At 45.6% G+C, this 23,253-nt stretch overlaps 1 protein-coding gene across 3 annotated transcripts in view; it reads left to right on the top strand.

The window, feature by feature from the left end:
• LOC144722949 (SH3 and multiple ankyrin repeat domains protein 2-like) overlaps positions 1-23,253 on the top strand; it is a 679,767-nt gene that overhangs the window by 614,561 nt on the left and 41,953 nt on the right. For all 3 annotated transcript variants that reach the window (XM_078601389.1, XM_078601386.1, XM_078601388.1), the window contains exon 18: positions 9,575-9,658. In XM_078601389.1, the coding sequence (XP_078457515.1) occupies positions 9,575-9,658 (84 nt within the window). The remainder of the gene's footprint in view (positions 1-9,574; positions 9,659-23,253) is intronic.

Below are 23,253 nucleotides of genomic sequence, written 5' to 3'. Positions count from 1 at the left end.
GTCCATACTTCTTGAAGACAGGTTTACTTCTGACGCCAGTTGTAACGTAGTAACTCCACGGGAGACGACTTCACGGGTAACACACTCTTTATTTTATCAAACTTGGTTACAGGTGACTAACACCTACTTTGTATCTCGGGTGACAAACACCCACTTAGCTACTTGGCGACTAACGCCCACTGAGTTACTCGGATGACCAACATCCACTTAGTACTCGGGTGACAAACACCCACTTAGCTACTTGGCGACTAACGCCCACTGAGCTACTCGGATGACCAACATCCTCTTAGCTACTTGGCGACTAACGCCACTGAGCTACTCGGATGACCAACATCCACTTAGTACTCGGGTGACAAACACCCACTTAGCTACTTGGCGACTAACGCCCACTGAGCTACTCGGATGACCAACATCCACTTAGCTACTCGGCGACTAACGCCACTGAGCTACTCGGATGACCAACATCCACTTAGCTACTCGGCGACTAACGCCACTGAGCTACTCGGATGACCAACATCCACTTAGCTACTCGGCGACTAACGCCACTGAGCTACTCGGCTTCACTAGGTCTTCAGCTCCGTCTTCGGGTCTTCAACTGGGTAACTCTCCCCGAGTGCTCTCGCGCGTCCCCCTTTATACCCCACCTGCGGACGTCGCTGCGAGCACCCACTTATTCGACCAATCGCCGGGCGCTGGCTACGATCCTCTTTTCCCACATCTCATCATGCCTCACCACTCACTCCGCGCCGCCCCGTCATCTGTCACTCCCGGCGCGCGCGTCCACACCACGCCCACAACGCGTGCCCAACCCCGCACCCCGCGCCGCCCCGTGATCCATCACTGTCACAGTCGGCGCACGTCAATACCACCACTACATATATATGAGGTTGATCAAACTCAAGGCACCAGCCTAGGCAATCAGAAAGTGAGCCATTACAGGACAAGAGTCAATTACAGATGCAACAACTGTGGCAGGCTCCTTCGTTCCAGGATCCGCCTTTTCAGTCATTGCAGGAAACGTTCATATAATTTAAATCTCCTCTCAAAACAAAGTGGAAGCTGCAAAGCCATTGTATTCCGCTCACCAAAAGACTACAATGGTGGCGTTTTGGGCAACGTCCCTTTCATCAGTGCAGGACAAGGGAAAATAAAAGACAAGACTGACTTTGATTGCAATTAACCTAACACTGGCTATTTCATAAGCTAAAGCTGTCAAACAACCTGTTGAATAAGCGTCTACCGTTGTTTTTTTTTACCCAAGCGGAGTTCAGAATGCTTCCCGCATGACGCAGCCTGCCTCCTTGTAAAGGTGCCATCGGTCCCGGGGCGAGTGAGCGTGTGCTTATTATTAGCGTTGCCCGCGTAGGTAGTTTATTTGCAGATGGTGCTCACACGAGAGCAACGGCGATGAAGCCGAGGAAGGGAAATGCGAGCCACAAGGAGCGTTTGTCCTCCGTGAAACGCCGGCGCCATCCAAGTCAATTTCAAAACAAGTCGCACGCTCTTGTTCGTGTTCAACACGTCCACCCTGGCTTCCCAGTGCCCCTGTGGGCGAGGGTGCTCGGTGTAATGGAGCAAAAGTTGCAACAGAACCCACGGCTGTCTCACAGCCGTAGGTTCTTGTCAATGTCTGGCTGGTCAATCTTACTCTGGCAGAGGCGATGGCATGGGCCCCCGCTCCTTGCCGCCGTGTCTGCCTTAGTGTCCTATTTTAAAATCGTTTATCCTCTGGTGTCAACGCTGGTTGTGTCCCTGATCTTGGCTGAGCTTGAGGCAGCTGAATAGTCCGTGGGTTTAGTATTCTTGCTGGTGAGTTAGTTTGCAACGGGGTCATACGTAGAAACCGGTGGAGCTATGCACTTTAAAATCTAGATTGCAAATAATTTCTTTAGAACTGCTTTTTGTATTTAGTTTGTTGTCCTTCCCCCTGACCTCCGATTGGCATGGTTGGCTACATACAGTGCGAAAGAAGTTTAACATACATGATTTCCTAGGGATGACAATGATAGCCCCTGTTATTCATGGGTTTCTTTCGAATACTCCAGTTTCCTCCCACATGCCAGACACTCGTTGATGGAAATTTTACCCAACGTTCCAATGTAAGGACCCCCCAAATAAATCTTGAGACTCAGTGGGACTTATAATGATGCCCTTCAGTAACACGGAAACAGTGCAGTGTTATTTTCCATAGTGCTGTTAAGTGAATATCAAAGAAAGTAGTTCATGGCATTGTTAATTAGCCAATGGCACAGTGATCTGCAGTATAAATGGCTAAAACATTATCCCACATGTAGATAGAGTATATTGTCATTGTTGTTGTTTTTATTAAAAAAAACATTTGTCCTGAATGGGCTCGCCTGGAGATATAAAAGAGGAAAGTGAGATGAGAAGGAATAACGGAAGATACTGTGACACTTCGCCAGGGGCATGACTGAGGTCAAGTCTTGTGAAAGCACTGCGTGCTCATGAAAAAATAAGAGTAGGTTTTACCCTCTCTGGAAATAAAACAGGCGTTAGGATGTTCAAACAACAAATAGAAACCTTTTGCAAGGAATCATGTCTGCATTAACCACACGTACTTGTGGTAAACATGCACAAAAACACATGCTCTGATAATTATCATATTATATATTATAATATATGCATTGTCTTTGAAACTGATTGGTCTACATCAGAGACAGCAGCCTTCTTTAGGACCTATTCCCATGTTGTTACTGCGGGTTCATGTTGTAAACTGGCCCAGTGCACATTATTTTTAGTCCTGTTACTAATTGCATGTGCATCACAATTTACTTTTACTGTAAGCATTTGGCATACTTGAAAGAGTGGTGGCTCGAAAGATTGCTGGGTGCCGTGGTGACGAGATGTTTATTCCCTCGCCTGGTGTGCAGGCGGTCGTGGGTTCGATCCCAACCCTGACGCCTGCTGCTGTATATTTGGAGTTTGTGTGTCTCTCTCCCCGTGGCCGTGTGGATTTTTCTCCGCGTCCTTCGGTATTTGCCTCCACGTTTAGAATCAACATCACGCGTTTAAGAGTATTTGGCTGCTTTAAATTCCCACGTGATAAGCCGCTTTGTTGAGCTATCATTTGTGGCCAGGTCGTTTCTGAAAAAGAGCTACATAGCTCAGTGGACCTTACCTGGTAAAATACAAAAAAGTTTAGTTTCGTCATATCTTCATGTTAAGTGTGCTCTCTTTTCTATCCATAAATGTTTGTGTGTTGTAGGCAGTGGTGGTGGGCTCATGGTTAGCAATCCTGGCGACTTGGTTTTGATTTGTTTTTGCGCTTGAGCATCGGTTGCAAGTGCTGTCTGAACATGCTTCCCTAGGTAGGCTTAGCCGGAAATTTCACAACTCGTACGGTGGCGACCTTACCATGGAGGAAGGACAGGAGGAATGTTGTCCACAACACCCCTGTGTTTGCTGTGCTGGCCACAATAGGTGCTCGCAAACAACACTTGCTTAAGCCGCCCCCCCCCCACCTTGAGGCGAGCAGGGGTTCTTTGTTTCGGCGTGTTTGTGTGCATGTGTCTACATGTCTCTGCATGTCAGAGCTTTGTGCTCCCAATCAAGGTTTTTTGTTACCCTGGATAATTTACATTCCTGTGTAATTCTGCCAAGGTGCAGGCGATATTTGTTTGGACTTAAAAACCCTGAAGCGAAAGCAAAATCTTAGCTGACTTGGCCATTCTCTTATCCAAAGTGTCTCTTGGAAAGCCTTTCCAATGCCACATGTGCTGACCTCTTCGTTACCTTTACGCCCACTTAGGAAAACAACAAGTGAACGAAAGCAAACATGCGGTCACCAGCACAGAAGTGTCTGCCCACCTTACTCGAAAGACACCCTCACCTGCAATAGTGGCCATCCCCGCAAACAGATACCAAGAAGGCTTACGTTCACTCCGTTGTAGCACCAGCTTCACAAAAAGGTTGTGTTTAACTTGGGCGAGATAGGCGTGTGTACACAGTTTGTTTGAAAGGAGTGAAAAATGGGCCAGCTAGGGCACAATGAACACTCTTGTCTTGGGAAATATCTGTGGAAATGTGATTAAGGCAGGGGTGCATGTTTAATAAGTCATCGGTTGCCATGGTATAACCGCAGCATTATGAAGATAAAAAAACACCACTGCCTATGAGTCTGCTCCGGATAAAGTAACTTATAAACTTGTGACCAGCCAGGCACAGAGAGGGCATCCACTATGGGTTATTTTCCAATGTTTTCCGGGGCCATGTGGGCGAGTAACAACTTCCTGGTTTTATTTTTAAAAGCACACAAGGAACATGCATGTCAGCTGTGGAGACCACGATTTCGAGTTAGGAAAGAAAAAAATACATCCTCATGAAAAGACTTTAATTAGAAGCGTGCGTTTAAACCAATTTGGCCGCTCTAAATGTCCACGCGATAAGCCACCGCGTTAAGCTCTCATTTATGGCCACGTGCCTTCTGAAAGAGAGCCATGTAGCTCAGTGGGCCTCACTTGGTAAAATACAACAATCATTTGGTTTAATTTATCATTCATATTGTTGAAAGGGAACTCTTGAAAGGGTGGAGAGCGCACGATCAATTGCTACTACAGCATTTACTAGCGATATCCCAAGCAGATTTATCACAGTGGAACTGAAACAAAGTGTAGCTTGACTATACAGTATAGTACAGGGTTGTCCAGATGTCATGTGACCCCCATTTCATTCTCTGAAACTTTTAATTTTTTTTAAAGTAAGGTTTATTTAATACAGAAATGAATATTGTATGCAAAGGAAAACAAATGTTAGGGGTCAATTGGGGGGGTCACAAGACATCTGGATCACCCACCCCTCATTTTACCCCACTATTTGCTACCCCTGCCTATAATCCAAGTCCCATATTAAATTATCTCAAAGTCCCATTATCTGCGTGACATATCCTTCATGATCTCTGCTGATGAGTAAACCAGAAGTTATGGAATATTCTTGTTTATCCTTGATCATCCGCCGGTTAGTGGCGTGAAAGCAGTCTTCCGGAAACACAATATTCGTCGTACTACACACGCTCATCCACGAATAAGCAGAGTCGCCCAAAGTGGTGGACAATCTTTCGATTTAAAGCTTTCGTGACTGCAGGGATTCATATTCTTGGTTCTTTTGGTAAAGTCATAATAAAATAATAAAAATTAAATATAATAAAGTTCTCACGACGTTTCGACCACAACGCAAGCAGCCGTCCTCAGGTGAAGAAAGAAAAACGCCGTGAGAACTTTATTATATTTAATTTTTATTATTTTATTATTTCCCTTCTACGTGACTTTACCGAAAGAACCAAGAATATTGTGGACAATCCTCGCTGTTATTTGCCACTTATCCACTCTCTCTTTATTTTGCTGCAATGTGCACTAATGCCTACTTTATTGAGGGCAATATTGGCACGTAAAAATAATGGTTGATTGATTGATCCTTCACATGAAGGCGGATAAGTGGAAATATTCTAGGTTTTATTTTGTGTTTACATCCATAAAAGAGTGGAGGTGATTTATATGATAAATGTGAGTGCCGCTTTGCAGGCAATAAAGTAGTAATTCTATGGGAAGGCTGGCTGGCTCTTGTCATATGAATGTGGAATTAAATATACCGCATGCTTGTATATTTAGTTATATAATCAACCGAGAGGTAATAGAAGCAGATTTTGGACATTCAGAGACTTACTCTTCACTATTACCATTATATCATTTTCAGAAAAGTAAACCACATCAATGTGTTCTGTAAGTAGCTTTTGACAGCTGTCGGTTTATATAATGTACGTCCATACAGTATGTATTTCCTGTGTTTGTGTGGTAATATACATATACACAGTGCATTGTTTGTTCTTATACGCCCTATAATTAGCAAATGCAGTTCTAAATGAGGCAGGATATGTTCTGTGTACGTTTGTGTGCGTGTGTGTGCATGTGTCGTGGTCGACTGAGCCTAAAATGAGCACCTTGTGCAGTTTGTAAACATTGCTACGAGGGAGACAAAGGCGGCCGGGCGTAGTGCTGGCCACCCACCCCCGCGTGTGCCGTGTCGGCCTTCATCAATGCTACTGGCTTATGTACGGGGAATGTTTGTTTTTGTACAGTTATAGTGAATGTATAACTGTTGTATAGTACAACACCTGATGATCATGTACATCGTAGACAAACGAATTGAGTGCCATTGGAACTTTAAAAGTAGCCTCCCGCTCCGAGATGCACAAACGCAGACAAAATATCAGGCACATTTGCAGTGCAATATGTTTCACGTCACCATCAAAGAAAGTCATTTTCCATAGCAGTCAACAAAAGCAATTGGAATGACCGTAAGCGCGAGGAAAGACAAGTGAAGAAACTGGAAACACTTCGAAATTACATCGAAGTATAAAACTCCTATGCAGAGGAGGGGCAGAAAGTACTCGTGTGTAGCCAATAAGACATGCCAGCGCATGCCAGGGTGTGGCTCTATCCTCCGAGTTATACAAGCTTAATAAATCACAGAGTGAATATATTACAAAAGTCACACAGTTTAGCCCCTAAACCAAGCTGTCTCTTGCGTGGGAAATCTGGAGATCGTGTACTATAATGCATAAGATATTCATACATTTGAATATACGTGTTATCCAGTGGGAGGAAACTGTTGGTTCAAAAGCTTGACTCACAGTTAAGAGGTTTGCCAATGGAAATCCTGGTTAGGGGGCAAACCGAAAATTGTCAATGAGGTTCGTAAAAAATAAGTTATCACGTTTTTTTTATGGAGACTGGCGCTCCGTGAAGGTAATGTGGAATTGCCATCGCTGCCTCAGGGCCATCAATAGAGGTGAATATTGTACCCTTGCCAATTTTAAGCAGGTAGATGTGTTGATATTTGAGAAAGTATTATAATGCATACTTAAAGTTAATAACAAGGCTCGAGAAATAGTTCACATTATAGAGATGGGCATCCTTCATGCTTTTATACCCATAAAAAATTTGAAGATATTAATATATTTAGTTGACATTTTGTATTCTATAGCATACACATTTCTACATGCATTATCATTTACTGTACTTGTAAATGCAATACATGACTATAATATAAGTTTGGTTTAAACGTATAGACAGTTGCAGTATATGTTTAGGTAACACCACACACTCCAACTCGAGAAGGGAATAACTTATCGACAAATACACTCTGCCCGTGGACTTACTTATAGGCAAGCTATGAATATAGCGCGTCTATTGGGAAACCTCAAAATGATGCTAACTCCAAACGGGGGCTTGTGTTTAGGACCGCGTTACCAAGGCGACGACACAGGAGTGTTAGGAATGTGGCGTTTTTTTTCTCTCTCTTTCAAAAGAAGTTCCCAGCCGCGAACTGCATCATGACAAAGCACGGAGCGGGTGGGGTGGCTCGGGCAGGGCAGGAGGCAGGGCGGGAGGCAGGGCGGGCTGGCTGGGAGGGCTTGGGTTGGGGGCCATCCATTCAGTGCATACGCATGGAGGTGGTTAACCCAAATGCGCACGCTTGCGTATGGGGGGGGGGGGTCTACTGACAATGTCCGCATAGGAAACGGGGGGAGTGAAGCCTCGATAATAATTTGTCTACATTGGCCTTTAAATTAGTTAGGTAGTCCGGTGGTGGACTATCTGTTTGCTTGAACATGTTAATATTATTAATCCTTGGTCGTTTCTGCGTGGATTCAATATCGACCGTTCTATAGGATTCGGGTAGGGGGGGGGCGTCAATCGTACGTATGCAGGTGGGGGGGGGGGTGTAATAAGTACGCGTGCGTACAGGGAGAGGGTTTTGACAGACTTGTGCGTTCCTACTCAATGGATGGGCCCTCGGTGGGTGCGCGGTAGCGGTGAGCGAACCTGCCCACCGGAGTTCAATTCCCGCTCACGGCCAACACCGGCGACGATTATTTGAACCGGCCCTGGGCCTCCCCTGGGTCGATTCCGCCTCAAATGAGTACCTGGTGCGGATGCGTGCAGTAATACACATCGCCACTGGGGAGACAAAGGCGGCCGGGCGTGGTTGCTGACCCCTCCGCCTTCACCACAGGTGCTCCTCGCGAACAGCAACCTGCCCCCCCCCCCACACAGCTCTTGCTCAGGGCTGTACGGGGGAAGGAGGGAGGCGATGGTTGCGGTGCCCTGTGGTTGGGTGTCGACCGCACACAGGCACGGGGTGGGGAGGGCGCGGGGTGTCCTGGCGTGGGCGTGCGTGCCGGGCGGGTTGGCCGATAGGGGAGAGAGAGGTGGGTGGGTGGGGTGGAAGCTGCGTTACAGCAACCATCGTCACCGGTGAGGTCCCCGGCGTCACTTGACGGCGAGCCGCCGTCAGGGTTTGGCGCTCGTTCGGTGCCTGCTACCTCCTGCCCTCGCCCTGCCACCGCTTTTGAAGTTTGAGCCCCGTAGCGGTGGTCGTGATAGTGGTTGTTGGTGGTTGGTTGGGAGGGTTTTTTTCAAAGCGTTGCGATATTCTCAAGAGACAGGCGAAATCAAATAGAGCCTGCTTTTAGAGTCGTCTTTTTTTGGTCCTCGCTTGAGATCCCGCGCTACTCGACGACGCTTCAAGACGGCGAGACAACAGCAGCAGCAGCGGTCACGCACAGAAAACGAAGGGATGAAATCCACCGACTTGCAAGCTTGGTTGAAGGACGGGAGAGCTGTGGAGGAGGAGGAGGAATGACACTCGCCTCTGCTGACATCATTGCCGCAGTTGCCTCCAAGGCTTGAGAGAGGAGAGAGAAAAACCAGAACTTCTTGTTTGGTGTTGAAATGAAGTTCTATTTTGGGTGGTGGAGAGACCCGAGCTGAAGGCATCTCTCTCTCCTGCGAGACGGCGCTCTTGCCCCCCTCATCCCCTCCGTATCTCTGCTATCCCTCCACCTGTGAGCATTTTTGTTTTTCGAATTAAAGCAAAGTATTTAAAAAAAATTATTTTGCAACAACAACAACGACAACAAAGGGAGATGTTTTGAGGCGTTGCTGCGGAACTTGCCATCACTTTGACCTCTTCGAAGACAATCTTCGTGCTGTCTCGTACAAGGAGGGGCTTACTCCGTGGCGGCACCTTGCGCTTCAACAGTCGGCACGGCTCTGTTTTGGACTTCAGTGCTCGGCTGCAACTAGTCCGGTCATTCGATTACTTTTAATCTCCGAGAGAAAACCGACGGCGACGCGTCTCCTGCCAGGGAGACAGAGAGGCTCTCTCGATAAGTAACCACCTCTCACGGGTGGCAACATCAAGAAGCGACATCTCAACAAAACCACAGAGGTCGCCTTCACCTCGCGAACGAGTGGTCCCCAAACTCTCACCTCCCCCCCCCTGAATCTCAGTGGCGGGGCAAACATGAAGAAAGTTTCCAGCATGATCACCCTGAACAACAGCAGGCACTCGGACGGGATGCCCTCCACGCCGGCCAGCCTCTCGCGGGGCACCGGTGGTGTGCCGGGCGTCCACTCTCCATCGGCGGATTTCGACGACATTAAGTTCTACCACAGCAAGGATCAGCGCACGACGCGGGGCCTCACCATCTCTTCGGCGCTGCGGAAACTGCGCGGCCGCAAGACGTCCGACGCTAACTCTCTCTTCTCCGCAGCGCCGCCGCCGCCGCCGAAAAGGGCCCCGGCCACAGCCCTCTCGCAGCGCTCCAAGTCCATGACGGCCGAGATGGAGGAGCTCGGTAAGGACGTGGCTTCCGTGGCGGCGGTGGCGGCGGTGGTGGCCAGGCTCGCCGTGTCTGGCTATCACCGCTGCCGCCGCTGGCGCTGACAGCCCGGCCGGCCGGTGGCACGGCGTCTGTGTTGCTTGTTCGCGACGTGACCTGGTGCCTGCTGAGTCCTGCATGGCTTTTCCGACTTATGAACAACCCTCGGTGATCTTCAAGCTAAGTGTCGTCGTTGTTGTTGTTGTGGTGCGCGCGCACGTGTGTGTGTGTGGTGCCTGTCTGCTAGGGTTGCCACCTCTGAGATGTTAACGTACAAACAAGCCGGGATGTATAATGGGAATGGAAATATGTCGCAGTACCAGAAATGCGTTGTCTTGAGTGCTGTATAATCTCGTACAGCCGACAAAACAAAAAATCCACGAGGATTTTTTTTTATGTCCGGGAAAGACCAACAACGCAGGTTTCCCAGGACCTCAAGAAGAGGACGATCACGGGGAAAACCAGGACACAGGTGGCAATCCCAGCGTCTCTGCATGTTTGTTCAGAATGCTTTATTGATAACAAAAAAACATCGATGGGAATTGCGCCGCCTAAAATGAAATGTTTAACGTTTATTACGGCAACAACAATTTCGTGCGGCGATCAAGCTCGTATAAAATAAACAACGGCAATTAAGCTTGAATATTTAAACGGTAATTTGTTCGTACGATAACGATAATCAAAATGAGCATTCTGTGCGCCCTCGTGTCGGTGTTGTCACTGTGCCCGTGCTGCTCGCTTGGCTGGTTCCGCCCGTGCCTCTTGGCTCTGCCAGCCCTAACCAATATTGATAACCCTGAAGAAGCCCCCCCCCCGTGTCTCCGTCGTTGGATGGTGTGTGGTGTACGCGTGCCCATGCATGAATGTCAAACGTGCGTGGTTGACGTGAACGGGGGCAGTGAACCGGGTAAAACAAATATGTTTGTGTTGTTAACGATGGGGACTCATAATACAGGAACACGGTGGAGCCCAACGTTAACCATTCCATTACCCAACCCATCGAGCGCGCAGCCCTGTCGTTTGTGTATCGAAAGGACCGTTTGAGTTTACACACAACGTAAGCAGAGCAGACATTCTGTGCGAGTTGATGGACACGCATGTGAGCTGATAAAACGTGTGCCCACGGTTTGTTAATATGCAAACGTTAAATATGAGTTTTTTTTAAGCTATGCATTATCATGCACTTGCAAGGCATTGTGCGTATGGACATCATCGCATCCCCTTGTGAATACATTTCCAGCGATTGCAATATTGTTGTAGTCACATAATTCAATAATTAGCGATCATTAATTAGACGTAGAATTCCCAAATGTCATTATCCTAATGTGGGGTGAATCTACGCATGTTTCCTTACACGCGCTGCATCTAAATGAGTGGGTACATCTAATCTGTGCACCCCTCTTTAGCAACGCGGCCTCGTTTACAAATCGTGATGGTCTTTAAGCTGCCAGGGCACCAGAGCACTCTTTCTTCAGCCCATGACTGCACGCATCAGGTGCACCACGGAGCACTTTAGGCAAACTTTTAAAAGATTACTCAGCTGTGGCAAAAATAATAACAATAATAATTAAATGTGTGTGTTTGCCTGTGAACGATTATGGGAGAGATTGGGTATGTCGGCCTCCATAGGTGCTCTTGAACGGCACTTGCCCCAACATGATATTAAGTATATACAGGGGATCTTTGTCTTTTTGATGTCTTGGTATGTGCACTGCGTGATGACCTCAGCAGTCACAGGTTCAATCCTTAGGAATGCACAAAACACCTGGTTCAGTTGGTATCTAAACCTAGCCAGGGCCTTCCTTATCGTGACTCGGTCTCATGATGAGGGGGGGGGGCGATGCCATTGTATAAGCATCAGCAACGAGGGATACACAGTGGATGTGGTTTTAGCCACATTGGCCCTCTCTCATGTACCCAGCTGGCCCTGATACACACTGGCTAACATCTGCTATATTTTGCCAGAGGATATGCGAACCTCCGATTATCACGGTTGGCTATATACGTAACAAATCTCCCCTCCAGCAGCCACTGAGTTGTTGCGATTCAGGGTCACGAGGGATTATTTATTTACATTATGGCGAATGAAGCGGCCACTTGTTGCTTGCACCAGCGGCATCAAACACCCGATGGCATGCAACATATACAAATCGTAAAGAAAGAAAAAACACATCGATTCTTACGCTGGGAATGTGATGCATGTACCGCATAGCTTGAGAATCCACATTAAATTGATGAATCGTCAATCAATCGGTGCATCATTGCATCGTTGCATCCGCACCTCCGGTTAGCACGGCTGGCTACGTACGGTGCGGTAGAAGTTCAACGTTAATCCCTGAACGCAAACTATTCTGCAATTTTGGAATTCGAAAAAAATGCCATGCGCCGGGCATGTGAGCAACGAGGATTGGTGGCTGTTACTTTAACTTAGCCTGGGAGTGAATGGCGCTGAATGCTCAATAATGGGGTGCAACCTGGATACTATACCGGAAAATGAAACGTAAAACCCGGCATGAAGTTTCCTTGCAAGTCTGTTGTTGGACACTGTCAGTCCAACTGCGACGCTGTGTGATCGTTCATTCCCCACTCGGGTTTCATTGCTTGAATGGCAGCCGTCAGTTAATGGATTGTGGAATTTTGCATTATGTCGCTTTCTCCACACCCATAATGTTGTGTATACCGTCAGCCATGATCTATCCACTGCTAGGTGAAGGCGTACCATACCCCCAAAAACCATTCCCATCCCTCGCATCATCGTGATGAACTTGTCCCATCGAGCTCCTTCGCACGAGATTATCGATACGCAGTATTTCATTAACACACACTCGTGGTTATTTAAGTGTAAACCGCAGACATATATGTAACAGATGCAATATGTGCCCTATATACATACGTGTGAATGCATAACCTGTATGGGCATCACACAGTAAGCTCGAAATATACTGTGTTTATATTAGAACTACAAGTAACAATATTTAATGTAATTTTCTGACGACAGCGCAGTTAATCGCTTACACAACAATTGTTAATTGAATCATGTGTGTGCGTGGAATTGAATGCTTTTCTTTCTAGAGGATATGTGAACATATTCTTTATGCCAATACTCTAAAGGCACTCTTTTTGGATGTTTCCATCATTCTAAGACATCCAACGAGCCAGTGTTTCTATAGTATATGTGGAATTACTGCTGCTGATGCTAATCGTCTAGTACATGCAGTATATTTTACTATAGCGGTTTTAATCCAAATTCTGCAAGCAGGTATGATCTAAAAAAACGCGCGTCTGCCTGCTTATATTATACACTGCATGTGTTGTAGTGTAGTGCACGTTATGAAAATACACTCATTTTAAATTACTTGAATGGCTTTTTTATAGCCACGGCGGCACTGGATGTGCTTCCGTACTGTAAAGTGTGGCAGCGTCTCGCACAACCCCACGAGTAGTAGTAAGCCGTGGCGTCCGGGCATACGTCCAAGTCACCGCATGAATAATACACATTCAATAGGACTCGTTGCCCGACACCTGTGCCACTACTGAACTTGTCCTAAGCGTTGCTCCTGTGCCCCCCCCCTCCTCCAGAGTGCGATGCGCGTTAAAGGGAAAACAATTTCCATTGGATGTATTGCGCCACCAAAGGACTCATTTCCCACTGCACTTTGTATCAAGAGCTGTAAAAGCGGCATGTGCGGTGTGTTTATTTATCTGCGTTTCCAAGCAACGTCTGTAGAACTAGCCATCGCTCCGCCCTCCACCCTCCACAACCGCCCTGATGTTGATACCATTAATCATCGTATCCGGTTCACAGGTTCACCTTTTTACGAGTGAGCAATCACCGCCCGATGGTTAAGGAAATGCACGTTTCGACTGCACGCGGTCTGCTTATCGAGTCCGGACAGAGAGAGCGTCGCAGTCTGCTTATCGAGTCAATGCAGAGTCCCCGCTCAGATGAGCGAATGGGGGAGGTCATTTAATCTCCCAATTGGTGGCCTTCAGACCGGTGGTGAAATCCTCCCGTGACCACTTGTTGAGAGGCTCAGTCCTCCCACACAGGGTTTCCACTGTGGCTTCCCACATAGTTGTACTCATTCGATGTCACCCGCACCCCCCCCCCCCCCCCAAATAATGATGGGCTAAGTAGAATCCCGACTGGGATTTTAACTTTTTAGATATGTTGTCTGTGAGTCATAACCACAAGCACCATTCCAGCCAGATTGTGATCTCATGTTTGTACCTACTTTGCAAGAGAGCTGTGATTCACTATTTTCCTGCTGAGAGATTTACATTTGTACATGATCAGTCACCATGGTATCCAGTGTTTTATGACCTCGCGAAGCAATTTTCTGCAACACAAGTGGAAATCTTACAAAGTTACGCAAATTATTGAGTTTTAATTATGAATGTAAAATTGCGCTTGGAATGCCATTGCCCATTGCTGGATAACTGACTAAATGGGACTTTCCGTGCAACAAATATACATTGATTGATCTAATTACGGTAAAACATAAGAGTCACATTGCAATCAGCTGCTACGGCATTAAAGTCATTGTAATAGGACTTGTGCAGGGGTGAAAGTGATGTTCAGCTTTCATTAAACGTATTCACCTTATTCCACTACTCTAACCTGCCACGCAACCAACTCTCATCCAACCAGTTCACTTGCACGACTGTCCCTGTGATGTCATGGCACCTACCTTAAGGACCCGGATCAGGAAGCTATTTCATGGAAGGACTGAGCTGTGGTTCACGCCTGATGACGCTCGATGTAATCAATGTGCAGCGAAATGTATAAAATTGTAGAACATTTTTGCTTGCTTTTCAAAATAACCCCTCCTATTCTTGGTTCTTTCGGTAAAGTCAACATAACCACTCCTATTCTTGGTTCTTTCGGTAAAGTCACGTAAAAAAATGAAATAAAAAAAATCTATTTCAAAACACAACATTTTTAAATAATAAAAGCAAAAAACACACAATAAAAATTTAATAGTAACATTTAATACAAATAAATTGGGTTTTTAGCTTTAATTATTTTCAATGTATTTGGAATTTTATTTAACAATTTCTATTGTGGGGTTTTTTGATTTTATTATTTTTATTATACTTTTATTATTGAAATTTGAAATTATATTTTATTATTTATATTTTTTATATCATGTTATTTTTTTCTTCTATTTACGTGACTTTACCGAAAGAACCAATAATATTAACTCCTGCAGTCACGAAAGTTTTAAGTCAAAATATAACCCCTCCTGTTTGCCCATGATGTGACAACGTGATATGATTGGGTCTGCCTTCAGGTGGTGGAGGGTTATAGTAAAAACAAACTTAGCATACAACGATAACACATTTCAAAACTATTGTTTTTCGCTCCTGCCTTACGAAATAAGGAAATAGTTAAAAATATACATGACACACATCACAACCATCTTGCCCCAAATAAAACCAAATATTTATTATTTGTAGCGAATGTCACACATCAACTTACATACTGTAAATATATCCAACCTGGAATTTATTATACCGTAGTCTGAATGAGACGCTGTCTTTCCGACAGACCTGTTCTTCACCTGAGGACGGCTGCTTGCGTTGTGGCCGAAACGTCGTGAGAATTGTATTTTATTGTTTTATTTTTATTATTTTATTATTTCCATTCTACGTGACTTTACCGAAAGAATCAAGAAGATGAATCCCTGCAGTCACGAAAGCTTTAAATCGAAACTACACATTTGTTTTTGCAAATGAAACCTGTACCTAGACATTTACATCACATCTACAGCATGTATCTATGCTCCGTTCTCACAGGCATGCCGTCTTACAAGAACATTCTGTCCGTGCATTCCTGCCCACATTTTTATTTTGGCTGTCACCGTGTGAGATCTAACATGTGATGTGTGCACCAACCAGTCAAATCATTTGTATGAGGGCACGTGCGTTCAAGAAAGTCAACATTCTAACACATTTTTGTTATTTTTAGTCTGTTCCTCAACATCAATGGTTACGGGTCATTTTCAAATTGTCCGTACAGGTAAGTATTCGCTTAACACGTGTTCACACGATGCTTTTTCGCTATAACGATGTTTTTTTTTCGTGAGGGAACACTTTTCGCACAATGAGGAACGCGCCCGTCATAATGTGGAATGCGCATCGTTATAACGCGGTTTCTCAGAAGACGGCAATGAACTACACAGCTGAGCGGTGTGATACAGTACGTGGAATAATACCATACGTATCCCTTCATCTGAGCTTTTTTTAATCTCTGCAGTGAAAATCTGCAGGCTGATTTATAGTGCAAATGTGATTCAAATTTGCATTGTTTTTTAATATTTTAATGCCCTGTAATGTATATACGTTCAGTCATTCATTTTTTTACGCGGCACTTTTCAGGAACGCATCTACCGCATGAAACGAGGAATTGACCCACTATAAAATGCTGATCTCTTTTTACATGCCGAACCAAGGTATTTTCATATGGAGGTGGAATACACACAAATGTGGCTACAAATACACAGATCTGTCCCAGTGTAGTCATGTAGACTGCTGACGGCAAATGGTTTTAGTTAGCGCCGATGAAATGCCAGCACGGCACACGAGTGGGTGGCGTGGCCAGCACACGCGCACGGTCGTGCTGTTAGTGAGCACCCATTGAGGTACCGTAAAAAGCAGTGGCATAGCAATCGATCTTCACGTTTTAAGTTCAAATATTTAACTCGACGCACAAACCCGATGCTACGTTGTTTCCGATCCTTTGTACGAGCATCTCCAAGGTTGGCTCGGCCTAAGCCGTGTGCTGACGACGCTGTGGTCAGCACAGGGAAGACGAAGGGAGCTGGGTTGTGCTACGTCAGCCGTAAATAGATGCTTGCCAACAGCACTTGCCGCGATGGTCTAATGTAGCTAACCGGGCTCTCTCTGTCACTGGGCCCACACCTAGCACATGCGGACAGGAACCGTGGAGCGAGTTTGTTTCATGACTCCCGTGTAGCACGAGAGAAACATCTTCTTTGATGGGCTTTTAACTCAAGGTCCCACTGAATAGCTGAGGCTAAGAGCCAAAAGTAAGTACACAACACCAACTCTACTTTTTAAGGTTTTACATACTACTGTATGTAATGATAATGGCTTCTGGCCAGTGCCTTTTGTAAGTGCTGTTATGTAATGATGCTAGAACGGAGCCAATTTAAGCAGGATTAACAGTCCAGCTGTCTAAACCAGGCTTCTCTGCAAGCATGCTCGTATGAATAAGTTGAACGTTGCATTGAGAAACAGAGGGAGGCAGAGAGACACAAATACACACTGAGGATTCACCCGTTTACTTTAATAAATGAGACCACAGTGTAGAAGATAGCAAGCACCCACCAAAGCTGGCATTTATAAATACACGGCAGGGCAGTGTGGCCAGCACCAGGCCCAGATGCCTTTTAAAAATGTTTGAATACTGTACTAGATTCACATTTCAAGATATGTCAACCCTAACCTTTAGTCAGGTTCCAATGCTATGTTCCACTGATGTACATGGCCTGGAATCGAGTTCATGTTGCCAAGGTTGACAGTATTGCACTCCTGTTCCCTACGTTTATACCGCGTGTATACACGCGTTGCAGATTACATCAGCAAGTGCTGTTAGGGAGCACCTACAAGACAAAGGTTACCCTCATAGCCTTCGACTTTTGGGGCTAGCAGTGCTAGCAAGCACCTGTGAAGGCCAGCACGGCACACAACTTATTGGGGTGGCTAGCACGACGCACGACTGCTTTTTCTCCCAAGTGGCAACATTTACACACAACACCAGCTACTCATTTGAGGCTGAGTCAACCTAGGGGTGGGCGCAGGACCGGTTCAGATCATTGCCACCAGTCTTGGCCATGAGCGGGAATGGAATTCGAGTCGCCGGTTTTCGAAGTGCAGCACCTACCTGGAACCACGTGCAGTCGTGCAAGCCTCCACAACAAACATCTCTTAATGACTCGCTATCACTCTCGGTGTCAATTGGGATGTGCATCGGCTTGTTGAGATACCTTGAAGGTGCCGCGTGCAATGCGTGTGTGCTCGGTGTGCTCTTCGCGAGTGCGGGTCCTCCACCGTAATGCAGCGTGAGCCTCATTGCTCTTTGGACGACGGTCCGCTGCCTACGGCGACCGCCAAATCCTGGAATGATGCTCTTTCCCCTCGTGTTTAAACTGTCTCTCTCCCCCTTTGTGCGTGCCACCTGTTTGCGAAGAGGCACTCGAGGCAGGAGGTTTTGAAGTTTTATCATAAACGAGTTTCGCTGTCTGCTTCTAGCTCTCGTGTCATATAAGTCATGCATTTTTTCTGACTGCTGCTGCTTCTCCTCCTCTTCCTCCTCCTCTTCTCCCTCTCGCATTTCCTACACGTCCTTGTATATCTCTCCTTTTCCCTCCCTACCTACCCCCACCTCCCCCAATCTCTTCTCCACCTTTTCCCATTTTCACTGCTCTTGTCTGGGATGTGCCTCTGATCATAATAGTGGACCAAGGTAAGCCCCCTCTTGGCAAAACAAACACGCGCATGTCAACACACCCCAAGTGCCGAAGCAGTCACTGGGCGTCGTCAGTGCCGCTTCCAATGTTTTATTCCTCCTCCGTCCCCCCCCTAAGACCACGGTCGGGTGCCACCGTTTATTGTGGGGCTTGAATCGAGGCAACTTCCGTGAATTCAGAGACACCTCGGCACCGGCTCGCGGCACGCAGGTCCAGATCGCTCCCGAAACAAAAGGGCAGGGGGGCGGGCGTCTTACGAGAACAGAGGTGATCGCTTTACAACGATGGCACATGGGGGCCCCTCGTGGTGCACGGCAGACAGCTGATGGTAGAGATTGTATATTTTTAGATGTGTTTTTCACTGCTGACTGTTACCGCCCCACGTGAACCAGCATAATGGCGTAGGAATGATGTTGACTTGAGCGGCATAGAATTTCAGTTGTCTGTGTCTGTGTGTTTTTTTACGGAGGTGGCTGTTGTGGATTAGGGTCAGTTAAGACTGCATCGGGGTACTGGACTGAAAACCCATGCATTCCTAGGTTCAAGCCCTGGGTCACCACGTCTGTTGGAAGGGTGTTCCTAGGTGATGCATGAGCCTCTGATCAGAGTGCTGAGCCAGCATTGCTGAGATCATAGGTTGGAATTTTGGGGCTCTCACCTCAACCAAATTTTCATGTGTAGCGAGTTTAGTGATCTCGGACAAGCCATTGTGCATTTCACTTCAGCCCAGCTCTCAGGGCTATAGAGCAAACAAGCACACAAGGCTAAAAAGTAGACCAGCTGGGGGATAGTGAGATGAATCTTTGACGCATGTTCATAAACAAACCCTCTCTCTCTGATGTAAAATCGGGGGTCATTCGTCACACACGGCATACGCCCTGCATTCATAGGGGGTATTGTGTTGTCAATAGAACAATAGCAAAATCAAGTAAAGTTAAAGTGTGTTGCTCCTTAAATAGGCATTTGGGTGGAAACTTATTTCCCTTGGTGGTTGATTTCGCCTTATAAGCATTGAATATTCTATTTTTGGTATATTAGTGCCGAGTAGAGCGGGGACATTTTTCTGATTCTTAAACTGAAATCGCAATACTTACAATAAAGCATAGGATTGTGGAATTAACAGAATTCTACCATTGTCGGTGGGGAAGGCAGTATGGAGTATGTTTTCCTCACATACAGCCAACATACTCGAGTTACAGAATTAGCCAGACATCCCTGAGCAACACCCTAATAAAAAAAAGTCTACAGTCTGTGTGAGGCTGACCTGGGTAAAGTCAGAAGAGTCAACAGCCAACGTGTCTCCCTGCTTGACTGTGTAATGAAAGTGACATCTGTCTCTCTCAGTGAGCCAGTTGAGGGGTGGGGGTGGGGGTGGTGAAGATTCCACATTCCCATGACCTGGAACAGTTTTTCCATAAGATGAGTATTGATGAAAGACAGAGCTTTGTGACTGGGCATTTCTCTGGTATCTACCGTGTGGCAAATCTGGAGCAAGGATCTGTGGCTGCATTGTGTCTATGCATTGCTCATGGAGGAGCATTTAGCCTTCCACGTGAAAACAAATATTTGTTTGGGTTTTGGTTGACAGATGTTTTTCGTTGTTCAAAATTGTGCTGACATAACAAATCCAATACAAGGTTATCTGCATACATTGTGTGTGTTGAGAAACCATCACGAACATGGTCTTGGCAAAGTAAAGTGAGTTTTATCGTGAAGCCTCTGTTCTTTATTCCATAACAATGCAGCCTGTTAGGGTACATGCACAGATTATTTTAGCGGTATGATTGACTCTACTGGGCTGCTGGAATGTGTAGTGGTCACTCTGCACCTGATGAGCCTGTTTGCACCAGATACACGGTTAGATTGCTGCAGCCGAGCTGGTAAGCTTGACATAAAATTGCTAAAACGTTATAATCATCATCATGCACAATCAAGGCCACTGCAGGATGAAGGCCTCTGCAATAATCCGCTGTCATTTCATCGCGATCCAACAACCTAACATCAACAACAACAACAAAACACTTCAGCTTTTCTAAAAATGCATCTGAAAGACCAGTGGTTAATTTGTCATTATGCATCGACATCACAGACAAAATGCCCATAACTAAACCTAAAACAACATTTTTAAAGCAGTATGAAAGGGGTAGCTAAGTGCCTCAGGAGTCAGGGGTCAGGACACTCAACCGTCACCACTGAGAATCTGGGGTCAAATCCAGCCACCCGTGATTCAAAGATTCTCAAGTGAGTTGATGGTGTCAGCCCTCTTAGAATCAGAATCTTTATTCAGCTTCGAGGAATCCGATGAGGTATAAAGCTTTTTTTACAACAAATGTCCAGTCGGTGAGGGTCAGCAAGTTATTGCACAAAAAAACGCCCGCAAATTATGTTAAGTTTGGTTTTGAAACTAAAGTTAGTGTCCTGCTCTGACAAAAAAAATACCTTATTGTCTACCATGCAATGAGCGTTTCTCAGAAAGAGGGTGTGTTAAAAAGTGCTCCCTGGAGTATGTTATGGAATTAAAAGAGTTCAGAAACAGATTCATGAAACCTTCCTCGAGCCCTGGTTCTCCACTGCACAGGAGAGTTCCAAACGGACACTCATAGCGTCTCGCAACGCGCGCTTGTCGCACATCTCATAATAAATTCGATGTCTCTCCCATCGGACAAGTTGTAGTTCCACACTCGTATCTATCGGCTGCTCTGAATTATTATTATCCACATTCCTGTAGCAGGAGCCAGATGATCCGTAGGATTACCATTCCTGTCTTCCCACAAAATAATAGTAATTGTATCAACTCAACAAAGGAATTAAAGGAAATACAGCAATTCTGCTAATGGCTTTCGATTATGTACTTTAAACTGGCCTTTTGGCACTGTGGTTATGTTGACTCCCGGTCAGAAGGTTGGAAGTGTTAATCCTGGTCTGGGATTGACACAAAACCGTGATATCTCCTCGCTGAATACAATCAATACCACCTTTGTGGGGAAAATCAAGAGCTGGGCAATTCAAGAGCTGGGTGAGGATTTTCTCTGGAGAGACTGGCTCCTGCCGTCGGGATGTGGATTGCCCGTCACTGGCTCAAGGCAGCCGATTGACATCGGCACCACTGCTGTTTAAATTGAGTGAGGATTTGTACAACACTGGCTGTTGTAGTCTCGCTGTTGGAAAGCCTCGACCTGCATCCAGGCTTTTCCTTCGTGTGCAACATAAGAGCAAAGTTAATTTGTATTTATCACTGCTATTACACAAGGACATTCCTTCAAAATCGATTTGCCCGTTTCCAAAGTAAATGGATTATTTTGAACACAATTAACTTGTATACACTGCATTTGAAACTGTTTAATTTTCGTCACGCAGAAGTTTGGATTGCTTATTCATTACGGCATTCATGCTGGTTTCCATAACTGATCTACTTTACAAAACGATGTAAACATCGCACAATTTGTCAACAATTAAGCTGTGTTGGATTAACGCTCACTATGACAACTGTATTGAAATTCCAAATTTATTTTTCACATGTTTATTACAATTTTTTTGAAATAACCGTAAATATCGTCATGACCTTTAAATATTTGCTGGAGAAATGTTCTCGCTTATGATGCAGTAATTTTAACACGTAGGCTTCCGCAAACTATATCATCCATAATACAGTTTTTTTAGGTTAGATCGCGTAAATATATAAAATTGTCGTTAAACCCGCCACCACCCGACGCAGCCAATTAGTCAGATTTGCATCGTAAACAGAACATGGCAATTCGTTACTGGTACAGCACACCGGTGTGTTGGAGAGCAAAGCCACAACATTTACAATCAGAGTACGTTTCACCAGTTATTACAACCAGCATCATCAGGCGACAGCCAGATTTGTGGAGAAATCCTCCTGTTTCGTTCCTTAAATAGAGGGGTAGATGTGATGACGTCACTTGTAAGCTCTTCTTGACGAAGTGCGGGAGGTTTAATGAATCAGTGACGAATTGGCATGTTCTGTTTACATGACCAACCTTACTAATTGGCTGTGTCGGCTTGGGGGCAGGTTTAACGACACATATTTACGCGATCTAACCCAAAAAAAACTGTATTATGGATGCAGTAATTGTCACCGTCTGATTTTTGTAAATATCGGTCTACCTATACTCAACCATACTTTGGGCAGTGCTTATCTGTCGGTTGGTGCTAAGGGGATGGTGTAAATTCCACATTCCTATGGTGGAGGATGGGATTGCCAATGAACAATCATCGTTTACTTCCCGCTACGTGATGAAGGATCACAAGGCGGTACTCATTTAGCCAACCCTGAATAAATGATGATGATGATGATGATGATGCTACGTTGACCCTGACTGAGATGTGAACGCACAAATGTGTGGTTGTGAGCCACGCTGCTCACCATCTGGGATAAATCGCAGATCCACGTGAGCAGTTGTTAGAATCGTGAAGAATGCGCTATTGTGTGAGTACAAACATTTCTATTCCATGACCAGTATGGCTTGTACATGGCCCAGCAAAAATGCATTGTTACTCAGGCAGAATGGGCTGGAGATCAAAGTCAACATTCATCAGATGTTAAAAGTACACCGTATGCACTCTCTTCAAATATGCTTTAAATAAAGCTCGTTTTATTTTTTGAGAGAGACACATAAGTCAAATAGAAAAGAACACGGTCAACATGCTGTCTCCTCTGTTATACGTACATACGTATCGCGTTGATAAATGTGGCTGGGTCCAGATGAACTCGGCTCACTGGATTCATAATGCAGTGTGTTAACCAGCACGCTTTTTAAAAAAAATATTTAAATACTGGGCCACAAAATAAGTGTAATGGGTTGGTGGATGGTTGAATTTAGAGAGTGTGTGTGTACCTGTGTTTGAACATGGTCCTGGTCACACCACCGCCTTGTTGCCTGCGCATGCCCCTCAACATGTAATCCGCAAGCGGAACTTGCCCTTGCAATCTATAAACACAGTATGGAGGATGTTTATCTTTGTGCGTGCTTATGTGTGGAGTGGCAATGAGCGCATTGTACCAGGATTCCAAATGACAAGGATTTGATTCTTTACCGTGAGCAAAAATACCCA

The sequence above is a fragment of the Lampetra planeri genome, chromosome 16 (genome assembly GCF_965212315.1).
Source record: "Lampetra planeri chromosome 16, kcLamPlan1.2.h2, whole genome shotgun sequence".
Lineage (NCBI taxonomy): Eukaryota > Metazoa > Chordata > Hyperoartia > Petromyzontiformes > Petromyzontidae > Lampetra > Lampetra planeri.
This window is presented reverse-complemented; position numbering and strand designations above follow the sequence as displayed.